Genomic DNA, 15,768 nt, shown 5'->3' with positions numbered 1-15,768 from the left:
AACAGGGGGAGTGAGTAGTGAGCGTGTTGTCCACGAGAGGCACTGGTGTATTCAAAAGCCTGTCAGCTTGCGTGATATGCCGGTGCTTGCAAACTTGGAAAAAATTACCTGGATAAAACTTTGTTAAAGCAAGTTTGGTGTTCGTTACACGAGCAGATGGCAATAAAATGAAACCTTCGTTGTAGTGTAATTTCGTTGTGTGAACCTTCGTTAAGCGGGGTTGCCTGTACATGTAAAAGATATAGAAGTGTCTCAAGGGAAAGATTCAGAAAATAGTTCAATAAATAAACAACAGACAAGTCAGCCCTTCTTTCATCCCTCCATCTCTCCTTTCGTGACTCCCTCACCTGCTTAAAATCGTGCTGTGCATCATCAGCCACAGTGGCAGCAGTGACCACCTCAGTGAGCAAACTCAGGGTGCGTGCCACACCAGGCGTGGGTGCCAGTGTCTCTCCTGGTGGCTCTATTCTCTCACTCACATGGCTCACCTGGTGCCACCAAAAGACAAGTAATCAGACATGACATGAAGTAATAATAAGCCTTCAAATTAATAAGATTCTGGCTCAGCTGTAAGAAGAGGTGGTGATCAACCTTTCAAATAACCAAAACTCCACGTCAACTTCAATAGATGGTGATTAGCTCTCAACAAAGAAAATTTTGGCTAAATATTCCATGTATTGTCACTTCAACATGTCATTTTATTCTATTCAGGTGAGAGTCATGTTACAAAGGATGTTGTGGTTTTCACCTGACTCTGCAGTGCTGATATAAACATCTTGTAGCTCAGCTGGTGGAGTTCATCAAGGGTGGCCACCAGCAATCCTGCATCAGTCACCTTCAGGGATGAGAGGAACAACATTAAAAGAAAGCTGAGACATGAGGTGAATATAACAGAATGCTGAGAATGACACAAGTGGTGGAAAAGACCTGAAGGAGAGCAGGAGGTGACTGATTGAACAACATAGAAAAGATTAAAAGATATACTGAAGAATGCATACTTTCCTTATAAAGTATATGTATTGCTTACATCCCCATTAAAGCAGGGTAGTTGACACACACCTCCTACACTATATAACAGCTTGTTTCAACCTAAGAATAAAAACAGTACAAAAGAGAAGGTATCCAGTGCTCTTACTCTTCCTTTTTAACAATCTTTTACAAGTATGCAAGGAATGACACAGGAATAGTCTCCAAATATAGCCACAGAGTTACCCCTGAACCATGTCCACCTAAAAATAAGGATAAAAAGATGACCAACTAGGGTATGTACCTGCAAAATAGTGTTGTGATAGAATCTGAGGAGGTTGCTAATCTTGTACAGCATGACGGGTTTCTTGCCTCCCTCCCGACGCTGGTCTGTCACAATCATCTGCTCAATTCTGGTTCTGAGTGGACGGCAAACACTCTCAGATACGCTGGCCACAGTACTCCTTGTCTGCTCTGTTGGATCTGCAGGGAGTCAGAGCTAATTAATGGTATAATAGCTGTTATTTAAGGTACTGTTTGTTCTTTCAGTCTGAATACAAGCCTACTGTTTGGTGAAGGCTTAATGGCTGGAACTCAAGGTAATGTTTATTCATTAGGTCTGAGGGCAGAGTCAGTGTTAGTGGCTGATTTAAAAGCGTGCTATTCAATTACAAATGTACACTATCCTTCAACTCACCTAGATTGGAGCACTTAGCAAAGAGTGACTGTGCAGCCTCACGTTCAGAAGGGAGAGCCTGATGCACCCAAGCCAGCATGTCCCCCACATAACGCAGGGGGTCGTGTGCCTGCAGTTCTATGGGTCGTGGTGCTCCTCCAGGGCCTCCTATGGTGAGAGCATCCAGAAAGCCTCTCACCAGCCACCCTCGTCTCACCACCACCCACTCTTCCACTACCAGGCTGGAGAAAAGATGCATTTAAGGCTCATAAGAAGGGGAGATAAGAATAAGAAGACAAAGTAATGCAATGAGTAATAGGAGGAGAATTTGAGGAGAAAAACAGGATCAGAGCAACCAAGGGGAAAAATAAGATAAAGACACAGTATTAAAGTAAGTAACAAAGGAAACTGCTCACTTGAAGAGCACCGGTCTCTCCTGCAGGGCTGCTAAGGCTTGTGTGAGTAGAGGTGATGGATCTGGGGAGCGACACTGGCCCTGACACCAGCGGTACAGCCTCTCCAGACCTGCTTCGCGGCACACATTCATCTGCTCCATGACGTCCAAGGCAGTCTTCTGGTGGCCCGTCTATGGGAAAAGTCCATTCATTATTGCTGAAGTTAACAAAGGTTCTTCATCCAGTTAGTTTTAAAGAGCAAAGGTCTAAGTATACTGGCATTTGATCTACATTATATTCAATGGTCTCTGATAAAAAAAAATTACATAGGTACCATCAGAAAAGAAATAACTAGAAATATATAATTGTCTCTAAAACTTTTGAGTACAATCCTCACAAGAAAAGAATGATAATAAAAAAACAAAAGGGATAATAAAGCAAAGAACAGCTGAATCAGGCCTGTGTTATGGAAGAGAGATGAACAGTAAAGAGAAGAGTTAAATCAAGCCTCTGTGGTCTATCACTTGGCAGTACAGCTCACCACTCTGCCTCACAATACATCACATACTACAGCCTGCCACAGACCATCTCAGACCCCTACAGCTCATCACAGACCTGCAGGAGGAACTTGGTGTTGCTGCGTATCTTCTGTGTCTTGTCCAGGACGGTAAAGAACTCTGGTGTGATGGGAGATTCTCTGCTGGATCCCTTGATGATAGCTACCTCATCTGGTGTCAACTGGAAGCACCTCACAAATGCCTCGGCTACTGTCTCCTGCATGTGTAGCTTGTTGCTGTGGAAGATGACAACAACCAATACCTTTACAACATGAGAACACAAGAAAATAAAGGAAGCTGCAAAAATGAGTACGATGAGTTACCTCTGGTTCTGGAGTGAAGTTGTCTGGTGGATGAGGTGTCGAGTCTCTGATTTTGTGGCCTGGAGTCGAGATTTCATGTCCACACACACTTCATTCATGGCACTCACTTCCTGGTGTATGTCATCCACTGCCTTCTTCACATCCCTCAGTGCTGTGACAAATTCCTGTAAGGGGATGAAACTGTGTGTAGGAGTCTAGGAGTGATATTACTATCAACTAAATCATAAACAAACAGCAGTAATGAAAATCTACTTTGTTCAATTAGTCTTCTCAATTCTAGTCAGATTATCAGGGCAGTCTAGCCATTGAGTATGAGTCTGATACTGTCATTAAAACATTCATGAACAAACAACTGTAATCTGCTTTCTTTTTGTTTTTTTACTTTAAATGATTCTACCAGTTCTTATGCCTAAAGACAGAGCATATACACAACCTAACATCACATTAAAGATGAATATTGCATCTCAATGCTGGTCCTGAGCTTCCTTCTGAAATTGCTCTTTCCATGCTCAAACATGTATTTGATCTACTTGTGCTTAGCAGGTGTTGATTCCAGTGGGATTATCAATGTAAGCTAACCAAAAGTTAACACTAATGAGAGGCTCTCTATCCCAGCCAGACTCCCTGAAGTACTACTACATTCAAATCACAGTTAACAAATATAATAAGTTGCACATGAACAAGGGAAAGGTAGCATATCAAGAAAAATAAGAGGAACAAAAAGGGCAAAAATATGAACACCAACAAGACACTCACTTCACTGATCCCAACACTCCGCTTCTCAATCTCCCCTCTCAGGTTCCTGCGGCTCCTGAGTGTGTTGTCTGTGAAGAAAGTTGACAGTTCCTTGAGGGCGTCCACTGTGTCCTGTCAGGAAAGTTAAGACAGATGAGAAGGATAAGGCTGACCAATGTACATACATATTATAAAGTGACTATAAACATTTCTCTTTTGCTCTTAACCCCTTCAGTACCATTATGCATTTCCATATTCATTCTGCTTACTGTTTGGTGATTTTATATAGCTTCAGAAACTCATGTGGGGGTTAAAATAGTGAAGACTGTGGCCATTAAACTTCTGACCTTCATAGATCCTTCCTAATGTCAATAAAATGGTTTAAGTGTACACAATACTCAAGGTAAAAATATGTCCCAGAATTTAAAGGGTTAAGCTGAATATGGCATAATCAGTTAAAGACATATAGATATACAGAAAGTGTATTTAGAAGCACTTTCTTTGATAATGCCTTTATATATATATATATATACTGATTGGTAAAAATCGACCCAGTCTTCCCTCATCACTTCAATATCATCTCAATTTTGGGTAAATCTTTATAATACAGCTGCGTCAGATACAAACACCCAACTTACATATGTAGAAGGGTTAGTGACCTTGCCATAAACGTCCAGCAAGCCGTGCATCAGTCAAGAGCAAACTTTGAAATTGCCTTTTGTTCATAATAGGAATTTGTGAGTAGCGCAACCAGATAGGATAGGTTAGACAAAAGAAAAAAAATAAGGTAATATTGTGTGAAATTCCCCCATGTTTCATTTATTTCTTGTTCCCAACCAAAACCCCCGATTCCCAATATGCCCTCAAGCTTGTTTGGGGGAGTGGGAAGATTTGGAAAGGGGAAGCAGATGTATTATCTATCAATAACTAGGATCTTTTGTCATCAAAGTCAACACATCCAGATTATGAGAAAATTAGAATAACATTTCCTTATTTGTTTCATCCATAATCATATAACAATACATCTCTGCTAATCTCACCTTGTCATTTTCCAGACGTGTTTCCAGGATCTTATTAATCTTCCTGGACAAAGGGTTACTGTTCGGAGGCTCCTTTTTGGCAACATTTTCCCCCTTAACTGCCTTCGTGTCACTCACCATCTTGTTGTTTACATGTCAGAGTCAGCCGTCGTCAGCAGTGTCTTCTCCAGCGTCAGTCTTTGCAACAGCCTTACCAGAAGGAGCAGGGATATATTTTGATAGGAAAATACCATAACTATCGCAGATAATACTCTCACTTCACATACAAACACAAAATTTACAAAGCCATTTGAAGTGAGAAGATAAAAAAAAAAAAAAAAAAAATGTGTCCAGTTGATAGTCACTTTTTTTCAGTTGCAATCAAGTGGTGTATATAGCACTTCAAGCTTTATTATTCGTGTTTACATGTTTTTAAGGCTCCGTATCTTATATTGAGGTTTTACTTTTACCATTTCTCAGTCTGGAAACGCCTGGAACGGAAGTAATGTGTTGACACAGGGAGGAGGAAGGAACAAATGTTTCTAAATCCGAGCACTCTTATCAGGACACTAAGAAACCTCAAATCACGGATTTGATGCAATCTGAAAAAAAAAAAAAAACTTGAATGATATAGTACAGGTATTCACGTGGACTGGTTCTTCTCTGATTCTCGTTCCGGTCTATGTGTGATATTGTTCCTGGAATAACTCTTGCTTTGGACAGATTCATTTTGGTATAAATAATAATCCATGCAAAACATGTATGATTTCAAGACATTATTATTCTATCATAAATTCATCCAATTTTTACAATACGATAAGTTATAAATTATGGATTCACCTAGCCATTATTATTAGATGTAATACAAACACGGGTGTTTTTTTCTCCAGACACAGTAGTTACTATAATAACCGGTGCTTCCTGACCAACTTGCTAGAAAGCAGGAAAGTTTAGCAAGTAACATCTTTCACTAACTCGCTGGTAGAGAAAATATTCTTCTGTAGGTAGATTATTAATTATTACCAACTTTTCTAGTTATCCTTGCCTTGACTAAAGCTCGAACCTCCTATAATTCCTGCACAATTCGTGATACATAATATCCGAACCAATCTACTAGCTTAGTCTCTTCAGTTCTGATCAGAAAGTCGCACTCTGGTGTGTAAAACAACAACTTAAAAGAGTCAAGAGAACTGAAAGATCGCTTCCAAGTGCGCAAGGTAATACATGCATGAGGGTCTCAGCTTGAGATGCCCACACTGCACGAGACAGCATCGGTGGATAGATGAGGGGGGCTCAGAAGAAGACTGGGGCGGGTACGTCCAGGAAGGGCACGCTACGTTCCAAGGCGGGCCTCCTGAAGCGGGAGCGGTGCGTTAGGGGCATAAGGTTGAGCTTCTCCACTTCCTCCGTTTTGTTCACTTCCAACATGCTGAGCCAGGGCGGCTTCAGAAAGCTGTCACCAACAACAAGTATGTAAGAGCGTGGCTGAGGGTACCAGTCATCCCAACATTGTATGCCAAGCCGCTTGCCTTTTCCCTTAAATGTTCACTTTACTAAGGTGAGTCTATTAATAGCAGACAAAATAATGAGCTTACTCCTTTGGAAAACTTTGGATAACAGAACACTATAAGAAAGTTTTGCGGCAATATCAAACGTTTTCTTCAATACCAATGTATTAAACAACAACAACAATAACTACTACTACTGGAATCATAAAACTTTAATCTACCTACACACACACACACACACACACACCTGTAGTCACTGAAGGGGTAACCGATGACCAAGACTTCGGTATCATAGAAGAAGAACCTGAAGAGTCCCCGATGGTGCGCCCGTGTGTCCAGGTCCCAGACGCCCAGACACTGCACAAAAGAGACAATACGGAAGGGAGTTACGGCGCAGTGACAGAGATGACATGCTTATACTGGAGAGAAATGAGGAAAGAGAAGGAGAGGGAAGTTATTGGTTTGACTTGAGAGGTCTGTGAAGGTGGTGGTGGTGCTAGTAGTAGTAGTAGTAGTAGTAGTAGTAGTAGTAGTAGTAGTAGTAGTAGTAGTAGTAGTGATGGTAGCAGCAGCAGCAGCAGTAGTAGTAGTAGTAGTAGTAGTAGTAGTAGTAGTAGTAGTAGTAGTAGTAGTAGCAGCAGCAGCAGCAGCAGCAGCAGCAGCAGCAGCAGCAGCAGCAGCAGTAATAGTAGTAGTAGTAGTAGTAGTAGTAGAGTAGTAGAAGTAGTTTTTTTTTTTTTTTTTTTTTACGGTAAGGCCTTGGGTGCCTGTAGTAGTAGTAGTAGTAGTAGTAGCAATAGTAGTAGTGTTTATGGAGGAGCGCCTTCTTTTTTACCTACCCGTGCTAGGAACTGCCAGGCGAGGAAGTCTCCAGGCATGGTCATCTCCACAAAGATCACAACAGGGTGCTCCTAGAAAGAACATAATTGAATGTGATATAAACGAACATATTTTTTCTCTATCCATCCCTCCAATAAACTTCATACGCTTCCTTTCACATCCTCATCCTCAAACCTCACTACCGTCATACTTTGGCCCATACTACCGCGCTGCACCTTCACAATTTTCCAAGGGCTTTAGTTGAAGTGACTTCGGTTTTTAAGGATGTTTCTGTAAATCTAGTGATATATAGTTAAACGTTTTCTGCATTATCAACAGCACAAGTCTTTAAAACTCAGTTAGTCGTCTCTGTAGTCTTTGAAAATGGTAGCGGTGAGAAAGGGAAGAGTTTCTGAATCTGACTTGGTCACTTGCCGTAGAGCGATACCTACAGTGAAGTTCCGAGGTAAGTAGTCCGGATGGCACGGGTGAAGGGCAGACTGCAGAAGAAACACCTCATCTTCCAGTAACTTGTAGATATCCTCCTCGTATTCACTTTGTTGCAGCCTACGTGGGGAGAAGATCGAGAAGTAAGGAGGTATGAGAGTGATGTTTCTGTGCAAAGGAGGGATGTGGCGTTGTTGCTCAATTAAGATGAAGATGAACTGCAAAAGCTCTCTCAAAATACAAACATCTTATTAGAAACACTTTATCTTCCACCTACGCCAAGTCTTCCTCCAGTCAACATACTAATCCTCGTTAAAATTACCGTGAAACTTGCATACCCACCTGTGCACGTTAAGCAAAGGCACATATGGAAGGGCGGGCACTGGCTTATACGCAAAGAAGGCGGTGTGAAGGAGACCAGCAGCGTGTGAACCCATGATCCCTATGTGGAAGGTGCGGGACACATCAGGCATGACACACTCCCGGCCGCCGAGGACATCAGGTTGTCGCATCCATATGTCCCAGTCGTGGTCCTACGGCAGAGGGGAAAGACGTAAGAAGTGATGAAAGGTGAAGGGAGTGAAGATGGAGGCAACGGAAAGCAAAAGCACTGTGATAGGAGAGTGATGAGTAAAGACGAGGAGATGCCTAAGGAGAGAAACGGCAAGAGGAGAAAGAGAGGAAGTCAGGAGATGAGATGAGAGAGAGAGAGAGAGAGAGAGAGAGAAGACAAGCGAAAGTACAAGAGAAGAGGAAAAGAGAAGACAAGTTGAGAGGGAGAGAAATAAAGAAAGGAAAGAAAAAGAAAAGAAAAAGGTAAAATGTCCATGAATATAAAGCATGGAATAGGGAGATGGACACATGCAGGCACACACACATGAAAGACTGATAATTATATAGAGACAAATTGGCACAAAAACAGCATCAAAGAGCATGGGGAAGTGGCGGCAAGGAAGACGTATACCCACCTGATTCGGGGACATCCACATGGAGAGCAGGTGGAGGGCGGTGGTACGACTCACCATCCACCCGAGCCCCGGCAAAACCTCTACGCGACGCAGCAGGCGGGGGTCGTGGGCAGTGTGCAGGCCACCCAAGTCCGTCCAGGCACTCACGCAGCACAGGGAAGGGTCCGCGTCAAGCAGCCACGCCGTCTGATTGAAGTAACTGAGAGGACAAGGAAAACAGCGAAAACTGGGAGACGCGCAAACGAATTCGTGAATTCAATGAATGAACGAATAAATAAATAAATAATGAATGAAATGCATGCCTGTAACTCTTCTGTGAAGAAAGAGCAAGGGTACCAATAGTAGGATACCTGAAGAAATCTGGAGCCACTATCAGGTCCTCCTCCAGCAGGATGGCTTTAGAGGCCTGGAGGAAGCGGCGGAACACGAGGCTGAGAGCATAGCGATACTGATCCGAGATCCTGGCACCCACCGTCACGCCCCACGCAGTCCGCACCTCATACTGAACCTGCAATCAGGAGGTAGCAGCTGGGTGTCCGTAAAGGACTTTGTCCCGTGTTCCACATCGTAAGTTAGTGAGGGCTCACTCTTGCGAGGACGCCCTATCCAAGATAAAGTTAAAAAAGAATTGTTATAGACAAAGTTAATATATCAAATTTGGTATTTATATAAAGATTAATTTATAGTACCTTTTCATTTTTTATTTATATGTTATTATATCACTAAAATACATAAAAATGTTATGTTTTTGCATTTACTTTGTTAATTTAAAATTTTATTTTTATATTGCATGTACTTAAATTATATAAAATATATAGCTTATTCGTTATTGATATAATTATAAGATAATATACATAAAAAATAAAATGTACCCCCTTCAAAAAAGGTTCTCTTTTCTTATACTTTTATATTCAAGGGTAACTATTATATTTGTTTTTATTCTTTCTCTTCCTTGTAAGTCAACTACTGCCTTTCATTTGGAAGATATCACATGGTTATTTGAAATTTTATATTATGATACAAGTAATGATGGTGTCAGAACGCCAGGTGCGGCACACGAGCTGTTGCTGCAGGAGTCACAGTAGTTACTCCCGCACACTCCCGTCCTGTCTCTCCCCTTTCTATCACGTTACGTTACATATTTCAAGGTAACAATGCTGTGCTGCTCGTGCACGGAGAAGTGGCATGGGTTTGGTTGGTATAAGTGTGCAGATACATCCTTGAGGCTCACCACACGGCAATGGCCCACGCACGCTGCTCTCGTGAAACATCTCATCCCTCAAAAGTATTAGAATATATGTGAAGTAACCTAAACTAATCTAGCGAATAATATACCAGTTTTAGCTCACGAATGTTAATAAAACGTGGTATTATCAAATGTCTATGTTACAGAAAACAAAATAAATTATATGTAAGGAAACAGAAGCGAGGAGTGTTTACCAATGCCGGGACACAGCAAACCCGTACTTACCTATTTCAAATCTACCACCACCACCACCATTACTGTTGTTGTTGTTGTGACTTTTGAATTACTATACTACTCACTTGGAGGAGATTCAGCAGATCGGTCACCTGCTGATAATGTCCGTCTACTAGCACGAGGATCCTATCCCTGGATGCCCCTGCCTGACGCAACACCGTCACCAGGTTCCTGCAACACACCGGGAGAGTCACGCGTCACCCGCTCACTCCTCATTCTTTTTATTAGTGTTCCTATCGTCTTATGGTCAAATTATTGCTATTTGACGAAATAAAAGCATTGCGTTATGCGGGAGGGTTACCTAAAGCCTGTCTATTAAGATGAGGCGAGGGGTTTAGGGTACTGAAGAACAATTAACCAAAAACATTAATAATGGATGAATATAGAAATTAGATAATTTGAGGGAAGAAATAAATCGACCTGAATAGCAACATACAACACTGTTCTTTTTGTTTATATCTAATTTCATTTAACATTTCAGCTGCACTAAGTTCCCATGCCACCCGCTCGCTCGTCTCACCTGTACAAGTAGTTAGGTCTGTTGCTGGCCAGGATGAGCAAGGGCACGTCCATGATGGAGTTGCCCTCTAGCTGCAGGATAGCCGTCAAGGCAGGGGCGATACAGTAATACCTCATGAATCATCAAATTAGTGTTCAAACGTGAAATATCTAGAAGTATATGACACTGCCAGATAGCAGCTTATAACTGTCCTAATATGAATGGTTGAGTGATTTATTGGAAATTCTCTCTCTCTCTCTCTCTCTCTCTCTCTCTCTCTCTCTCTCTCTCTCTCTCTCAATAGGCAGCAGACAACAATGTAAGTCACACTTCCTTCAGTCGCTATAGCTCACCTCCGGGGGCTCATACACAAGAGGGGCGGGTGTGGGACAAGAGCACAAGCTACCATAACCATCGTATAAGCTGCAGAAGCGAGCCCTGGCCGTCTCACGAAAGCCTCGCCTTTCTCCCAGACAGGAACTGTCTGTGGAAGGAGACGGAGGAAGTCATTACTTATTTTTCTTATATTTCAAGTACTAAATGTTTTCGACACTTACTACTCCTATTACCCGGAGTACCACTCAACTGGTTTTCTTACTTCTTTTTCAGAATGGTGTTTAGTTTTCATTTACATATTTTCCTTACTAAATAAGATCTCTCGTCTAGATTCCAAATTGATCCACTCAGCAAAACACTGTCGAGACTGTCCTATAGAATGTAAGAGTCCAACAAACAAATATAGCCCATCTGTTCATGTACGTACTACCTATTCATAATAAACATCTAAAAATCCGAAATATGGCATCAGTTCGTTTTAAAGTCTAATTGTTTATATAAATGGAATTCTAATTACTTCTCTGGATTTATTGGCGCATAATCTTTACCTGTTTTCACTATCTGTATTTGGGAACTAAACTGCAATTATCCCTTTGTCGCTTCCTTTGGCCATGCCCTCGCTTACCATGCAGGACGCGAGGCACCAGCACGTCCAGAGTCACGCCCGAAGCCCACACCATACCCAGCTCCACCTCAGCGTCCAGGGTGCGTGCCTCAGCCCACGCCGGACCGCCGATGATACCCACCCACGCCAGGTACTCTCGCTTGTCCAGGGTACCCACACTCAGTACACCCAGACGATACAGCAAACGGCGGCTCTCCTTACTTAAATTCTGGGCAGCGTCATTCTATAGATAGGAGGGAGAGAAAGAGAAAGAGCTATAACACCAATGCAACTCGACTACGCTGATTACAGGAGGAAGGACTGCTACATTGTTTTCGATGTATAGTTACCAGAGTTTCAAGGACATTCCCACCAGTCTCTCTCTCTCTCTCTCTCTCTCTCTGATCATCCATACGTCTTGTCTTCTGTCTAGCTTTCTAAGATGAAGATATAAAGCAGATTGAGATAGAGTTCCTTCAGGTTCAATTTTTTTTTCCTGTATTTATGAAAGCAGACACTTGCAGTCTTTTTGATATAAATGATTTTTTTTTTCCTTTTTAGTATCAAATAAAGTGCAGACTAAAGGCCAGGCTTACCTTTATGGCCAGTACTAAGATGTGTCCAGGAGTGAGGGAGGCGAACACGCTCGGTACCTCCAGACCTTCGCCGAAGATGGCAGTGGACAGCACACTGGTGGAAAAAGGAGGGTAGGAAGGGAGGGTGCTTTGAGAGAGGAGACCAGATGCATGTAAAGGGGAAAAAAAAATATATATATTCTAATAATGATAGTACATATTATGGCGTAACCAAGGATTATTCATAGGTGCAGCTTACATAACAAGATTACAGAATTATAATGAAATTCTCATCTAAAATTCTTCTTACTTAAAGCACATTCTCAAACACATCCACCAATTCAAGCTTCACCCAAACTCGGAGATACAGTTGCCAGCAGCAAGGAAATTTTGGAGGCGTGACAACTATACATACACCCAGTGCAAGGCTCAACAGACAAACAACAGACTCACCGCTGCAACATGACGCGGCCGTCGCTCGGATGCAGGACGAACACGTAAAGTCCCGAGGTTTGTTCCCAAGCAGTGTAATGATCATGTGCAGTGGACACGTTATTGCGAGTTGTACTTACCTGCATTACCTGGAAATAAGAACATTCAATTTCATTTCGTTAAAAGCATGAAGTATTCGAAATGCAAAACAACTGAAATACTATCTTCATAAAGAAGCATTCTTTGTGCTGCAAATATCACATCTCATGTGAAAACATGTAGGGCTACCTCAACTAACTTAATCAAATCGATGACTTTCTACTTCACTATAAAGACTTACTTAAGCCATCGAAAACTTTCTCTCTCTCTGTTTTGGTTCATGGAACACATTTTTTTTAATATCAAGTATCTTGTCATTCGATAACCAGAGAAGGTAATAAAGGGATCACTGGACTAGAATGCCGCAAAGCGACAAAAAGGCGCTGGTGTGCAATAACTTCGCACGAATCAAGGTCCTGTTATTTAAGTTATTGCGCATTCTTGAGGAGTGGTCAAGGAGGAGACAAGACAGAGCAGGGTTAAAGAATAGAGTATTTTCTCGTCCACAACATCACTGAGACAATACAGGAAAATTAGTCATATCAAATAACTCTACAACTTGTATCCCCATGACCCCCCTGAAAGTTATAGGCTATACCTACACTCAACGTATTTGAATAATTCACTAACAACAACATTCATTCTGTATCCATACGTGCAATTCATACTAAAACGCATTTCGTGGGTACGCACTAATGCTGCCTCAATACTAGGAATTCTAAGCTAGCATTACACCGACGCAGGCGCTACACCCGCGGTAACAGTGTGATCAATAGTACAGGTGTCGCGCTAAATTCAAACCTGCTCGTATTCGTCACGCTCCTTTTGTAAACCTGACATTTTCCGTTTCTGGTATGTTTATATAATAACAACAGCAACGGTAGTAGTAGTAGTAGTAGTAGTAGTAGTAGTAGTAGTAGTAGTAGTAGTAGTAGTAGTAGTAGTAGTAGTAGTAGTAGTAGTAGTAGTAGTAGCAGCATACTCTGTTCACGATCGCTGGAGACACAGGCCGATCCTGCGTGCATGGCGAAGCGGCCCTGTAGGGTTTTTTTTTTTTTTATTGTTTTGATGACTCATTGATAACTGCCGGACATCTGACCCTCTTAGTTAACCGATAACAGTAGTAGAAGTAACATTATGACTGCAGTACTCACCACTTTATCGTTAACTGACACGAACAAAAGATGGGCAGAAGACGTAACGCTCAGCTGTAGGTACCCGTCTGGAGTGTGGAAGGGAGGCGGCCGACCCGTAGGCAGGGCGTATGATTCGAGGATGGGCAGAGTGGTAAGGCTGGTAGAGGTGTTCGGGTGTTTTGTTGCCGTTACGATCTCAGAGAGACGTGATTCTGATGAAACTTATTAAAAAAAAAAAAGTGTCACTAATAGATAATATAACAGTGTACGTTAAAGAGAAGGAAGAATGAAAGCAAATCATTCTACATATAAAAGGTCAGGTTCTCAGAAAACAACTGTATTTGCTGGATACCAACACATTAACACCAAAAGGTGAGAGACAGTATCTCATCTTTGCCTAACAAAACACACAATAGCAGACCGATAAATTTTGTTGCTTCGGTTATAGGCTCGTTGGCAACATTGGTGACAGGCGGCTCTACCGGGACAAGATCTCTCTCTTTTTTCTCTAAACACCTACCTGGCGGCACTCCAGCCTCCAGCACCTTCACCAGCCAGGTGACCCACATCATCCACATCACGTTGCCCTTCCTTCTTGATCGCATCCGCAAGGCTGAAGTTGGTGGCGATGAAGTGACCTTCATGGCTGATGATGCAGAAAGAAATACAGCTGTAGTTGCAGAACACTGGAAAACTAGGAAATGGATCAAATAAATAATACAGTTAGCACATAAGACCTTAATAGCAAAGAAACATAAAACCCCGCTATAACTTTTGTATTGTTGAACTGTCTCTACCTGCTATAGTGGAGTCTTCTAACTGAAAATCAAAATACAGATGAAGTAGTACCTACTTGTACTCTGTCTCCGTATTTTTCTCCAGGTTTTCCTTTCTGTGTTCATTCATTCAAGGTCATCACCCGGCCAACCTACATCATGAGCACAGAGCTCACAAGGACCGATATTTTGGATACAACTGACCTGACTGTCACACATCACACGCCCGGCACAGCAGGATTACAACACTGACTCTGTGTGTGTGCGTGTGTGTTTCACTGTTTGATCTGCTGCAGTCTCTGACGAGACAGCCAGACGTTACCCTACGGAACGAGCTCAGAGCTCATTATTTCCGATCTTCGGATAGGCCTGAGACCAGGCACACACCACACACCGTGTGTGTGTGTGTGTGTGTGTGTGTGTGTGTGTGTTTTATTCACCACGGTCGCCTGCTGGTCACCCAGGGTAGTCCTTCTCCTCTGTGTGAGTTTGTGCTGCAAGCAGAGACAGAGAGAGTGGGCAAGGCATGTGGTGATGCCCGTGGCCTCCACACACACTACGGCTTCACAGGAAAGACTGGTCGAAGCCACGTCACTTGAGATACCTTCGCGATTATCAAGAAAACAACACGACACGAATACATGGCTGATTCTCACATCTCATTTTCCTTTCTTACATCACTGTTCTATAATGTTGCACATCTGTAAAATCTAATACATAACCAGCGAAGGAAAATAAAACACAGATGAATGATAGGGAAAGGAGGAAAACACGCCGTTAATTAAACAATGCCAGTTTTATCACTCAACCAAGAATTGATTCGCTTGTTTTCCTGCATGTATATTTATGTGCTCTCTTATTCTCTTTCACGTTAATATCTACCTATCATTATGTATTTTCATGTATATTTTACTTGGCAATGCCACTGAACACTTGACCAAAGGCTGGAGACCCGCATCACTTATGAGCAGTATCACCAGTTCACAGGTGACACTGAGGTCAGGAACAGGATGTAAAGAGAAGGTAAAGGAGAAGCACAGGTGGACATCATGCGATGGACTAAGAATATAATATATTGAAGGAAATTGTTGATTGTATATACATTAATTGTTTTCTTCTTTTTATTTGTTTATCTATTTTAAGAGATAAAGAAGAAAAAAATAGAGTTACACCTCAGCGCTTATTTCTTCTTATTATTTTTATTCCTATTTTTTCTAATTATTCTTGATAATATATAATATGTATGTATGTATATATATATATATATATATATATATATATATATATATATATATATATATATATATATATATATATATATATATGTATGCAATAACACACTCGGAATACCCACACACACACACACACACAAATACACCTAGAACACTGCTCCTACACACTCAAAACTAACTCAAAAC

At 41.7% G+C, this 15,768-nt stretch overlaps 2 protein-coding genes across 7 annotated transcripts in view; both read right to left on the bottom strand.

The window, feature by feature from the left end:
* The window catches only part of LOC123505710 (conserved oligomeric Golgi complex subunit 6-like), a 7,576-nt gene extending 2,726 nt beyond the window's left edge, over window positions 1-4,850 (bottom strand). For all 3 annotated transcript variants that reach the window (XR_006675242.1, XR_006675243.1, XM_045257361.1), the window contains exons 1-9: window positions 4,693-4,850; window positions 3,674-3,784; window positions 2,918-3,081; window positions 2,653-2,830; window positions 2,059-2,228; window positions 1,664-1,884; window positions 1,271-1,449; window positions 749-835; window positions 348-488 (exon numbers count right to left, since the gene is read on the bottom strand). Coding sequence is in view for 1 of the 3 variants with exons in the window: in XM_045257361.1 (XP_045113296.1) it covers window positions 348-488; window positions 749-835; window positions 1,271-1,449; window positions 1,664-1,884; window positions 2,059-2,228; window positions 2,653-2,830; window positions 2,918-3,081; window positions 3,674-3,784; window positions 4,693-4,812 (1,371 nt within the window). In the remaining 2 variants the exon portion in view is untranslated. The remainder of the gene's footprint in view (window positions 1-347; window positions 489-748; window positions 836-1,270; window positions 1,450-1,663; window positions 1,885-2,058; window positions 2,229-2,652; window positions 2,831-2,917; window positions 3,082-3,673; window positions 3,785-4,692) is intronic.
* Window positions 4,851-5,432: 582 nt separating this feature from the next.
* On the bottom strand, window positions 5,433-14,906 carry LOC123505816 (protein O-linked-mannose beta-1,2-N-acetylglucosaminyltransferase 1-like). 4 transcript variants are annotated; one of them, XM_045257539.1, is made up of 16 exons: window positions 14,791-14,906; window positions 14,095-14,220; window positions 13,593-13,795; window positions 12,361-12,488; window positions 11,929-12,022; window positions 11,354-11,576; window positions 10,746-10,876; window positions 10,414-10,484; window positions 9,959-10,064; window positions 8,764-8,921; window positions 8,414-8,612; window positions 7,788-7,978; window positions 7,451-7,565; window positions 7,019-7,090; window positions 6,427-6,536; window positions 5,433-6,124 (listed from the first exon to the last, which is right to left on the bottom strand). In XM_045257539.1, the coding sequence occupies exons 2-16, from the start codon at window positions 14,216-14,218 to the stop codon at window positions 5,965-5,967; spliced, it is 2,085 nt and encodes a 694-aa protein (XP_045113474.1). In that variant the 5' UTR covers window positions 14,219-14,220; window positions 14,791-14,906; the 3' UTR covers window positions 5,433-5,964. The 4 variants fall into 4 exon arrangements, with proteins under 4 accessions (XP_045113474.1, XP_045113473.1, XP_045113472.1 ...); XM_045257538.1 differs by lacking the exon at window positions 14,791-14,906 and adding an exon at window positions 14,424-14,725; XM_045257537.1 differs by lacking the exon at window positions 14,791-14,906 and adding an exon at window positions 14,428-14,725.
* Window positions 14,907-15,768: the final 862 nt, after the last annotated feature.

The sequence above is a fragment of the Portunus trituberculatus genome, chromosome 18, assembly GCF_017591435.1.
Source record: "Portunus trituberculatus isolate SZX2019 chromosome 18, ASM1759143v1, whole genome shotgun sequence".
Classification (NCBI taxonomy): domain Eukaryota; kingdom Metazoa; phylum Arthropoda; class Malacostraca; order Decapoda; family Portunidae; genus Portunus; species Portunus trituberculatus.
The sequence above is the reverse complement of the archived record's forward strand: the minus strand, read 5'-3'. Positions and strand labels throughout refer to the sequence as shown.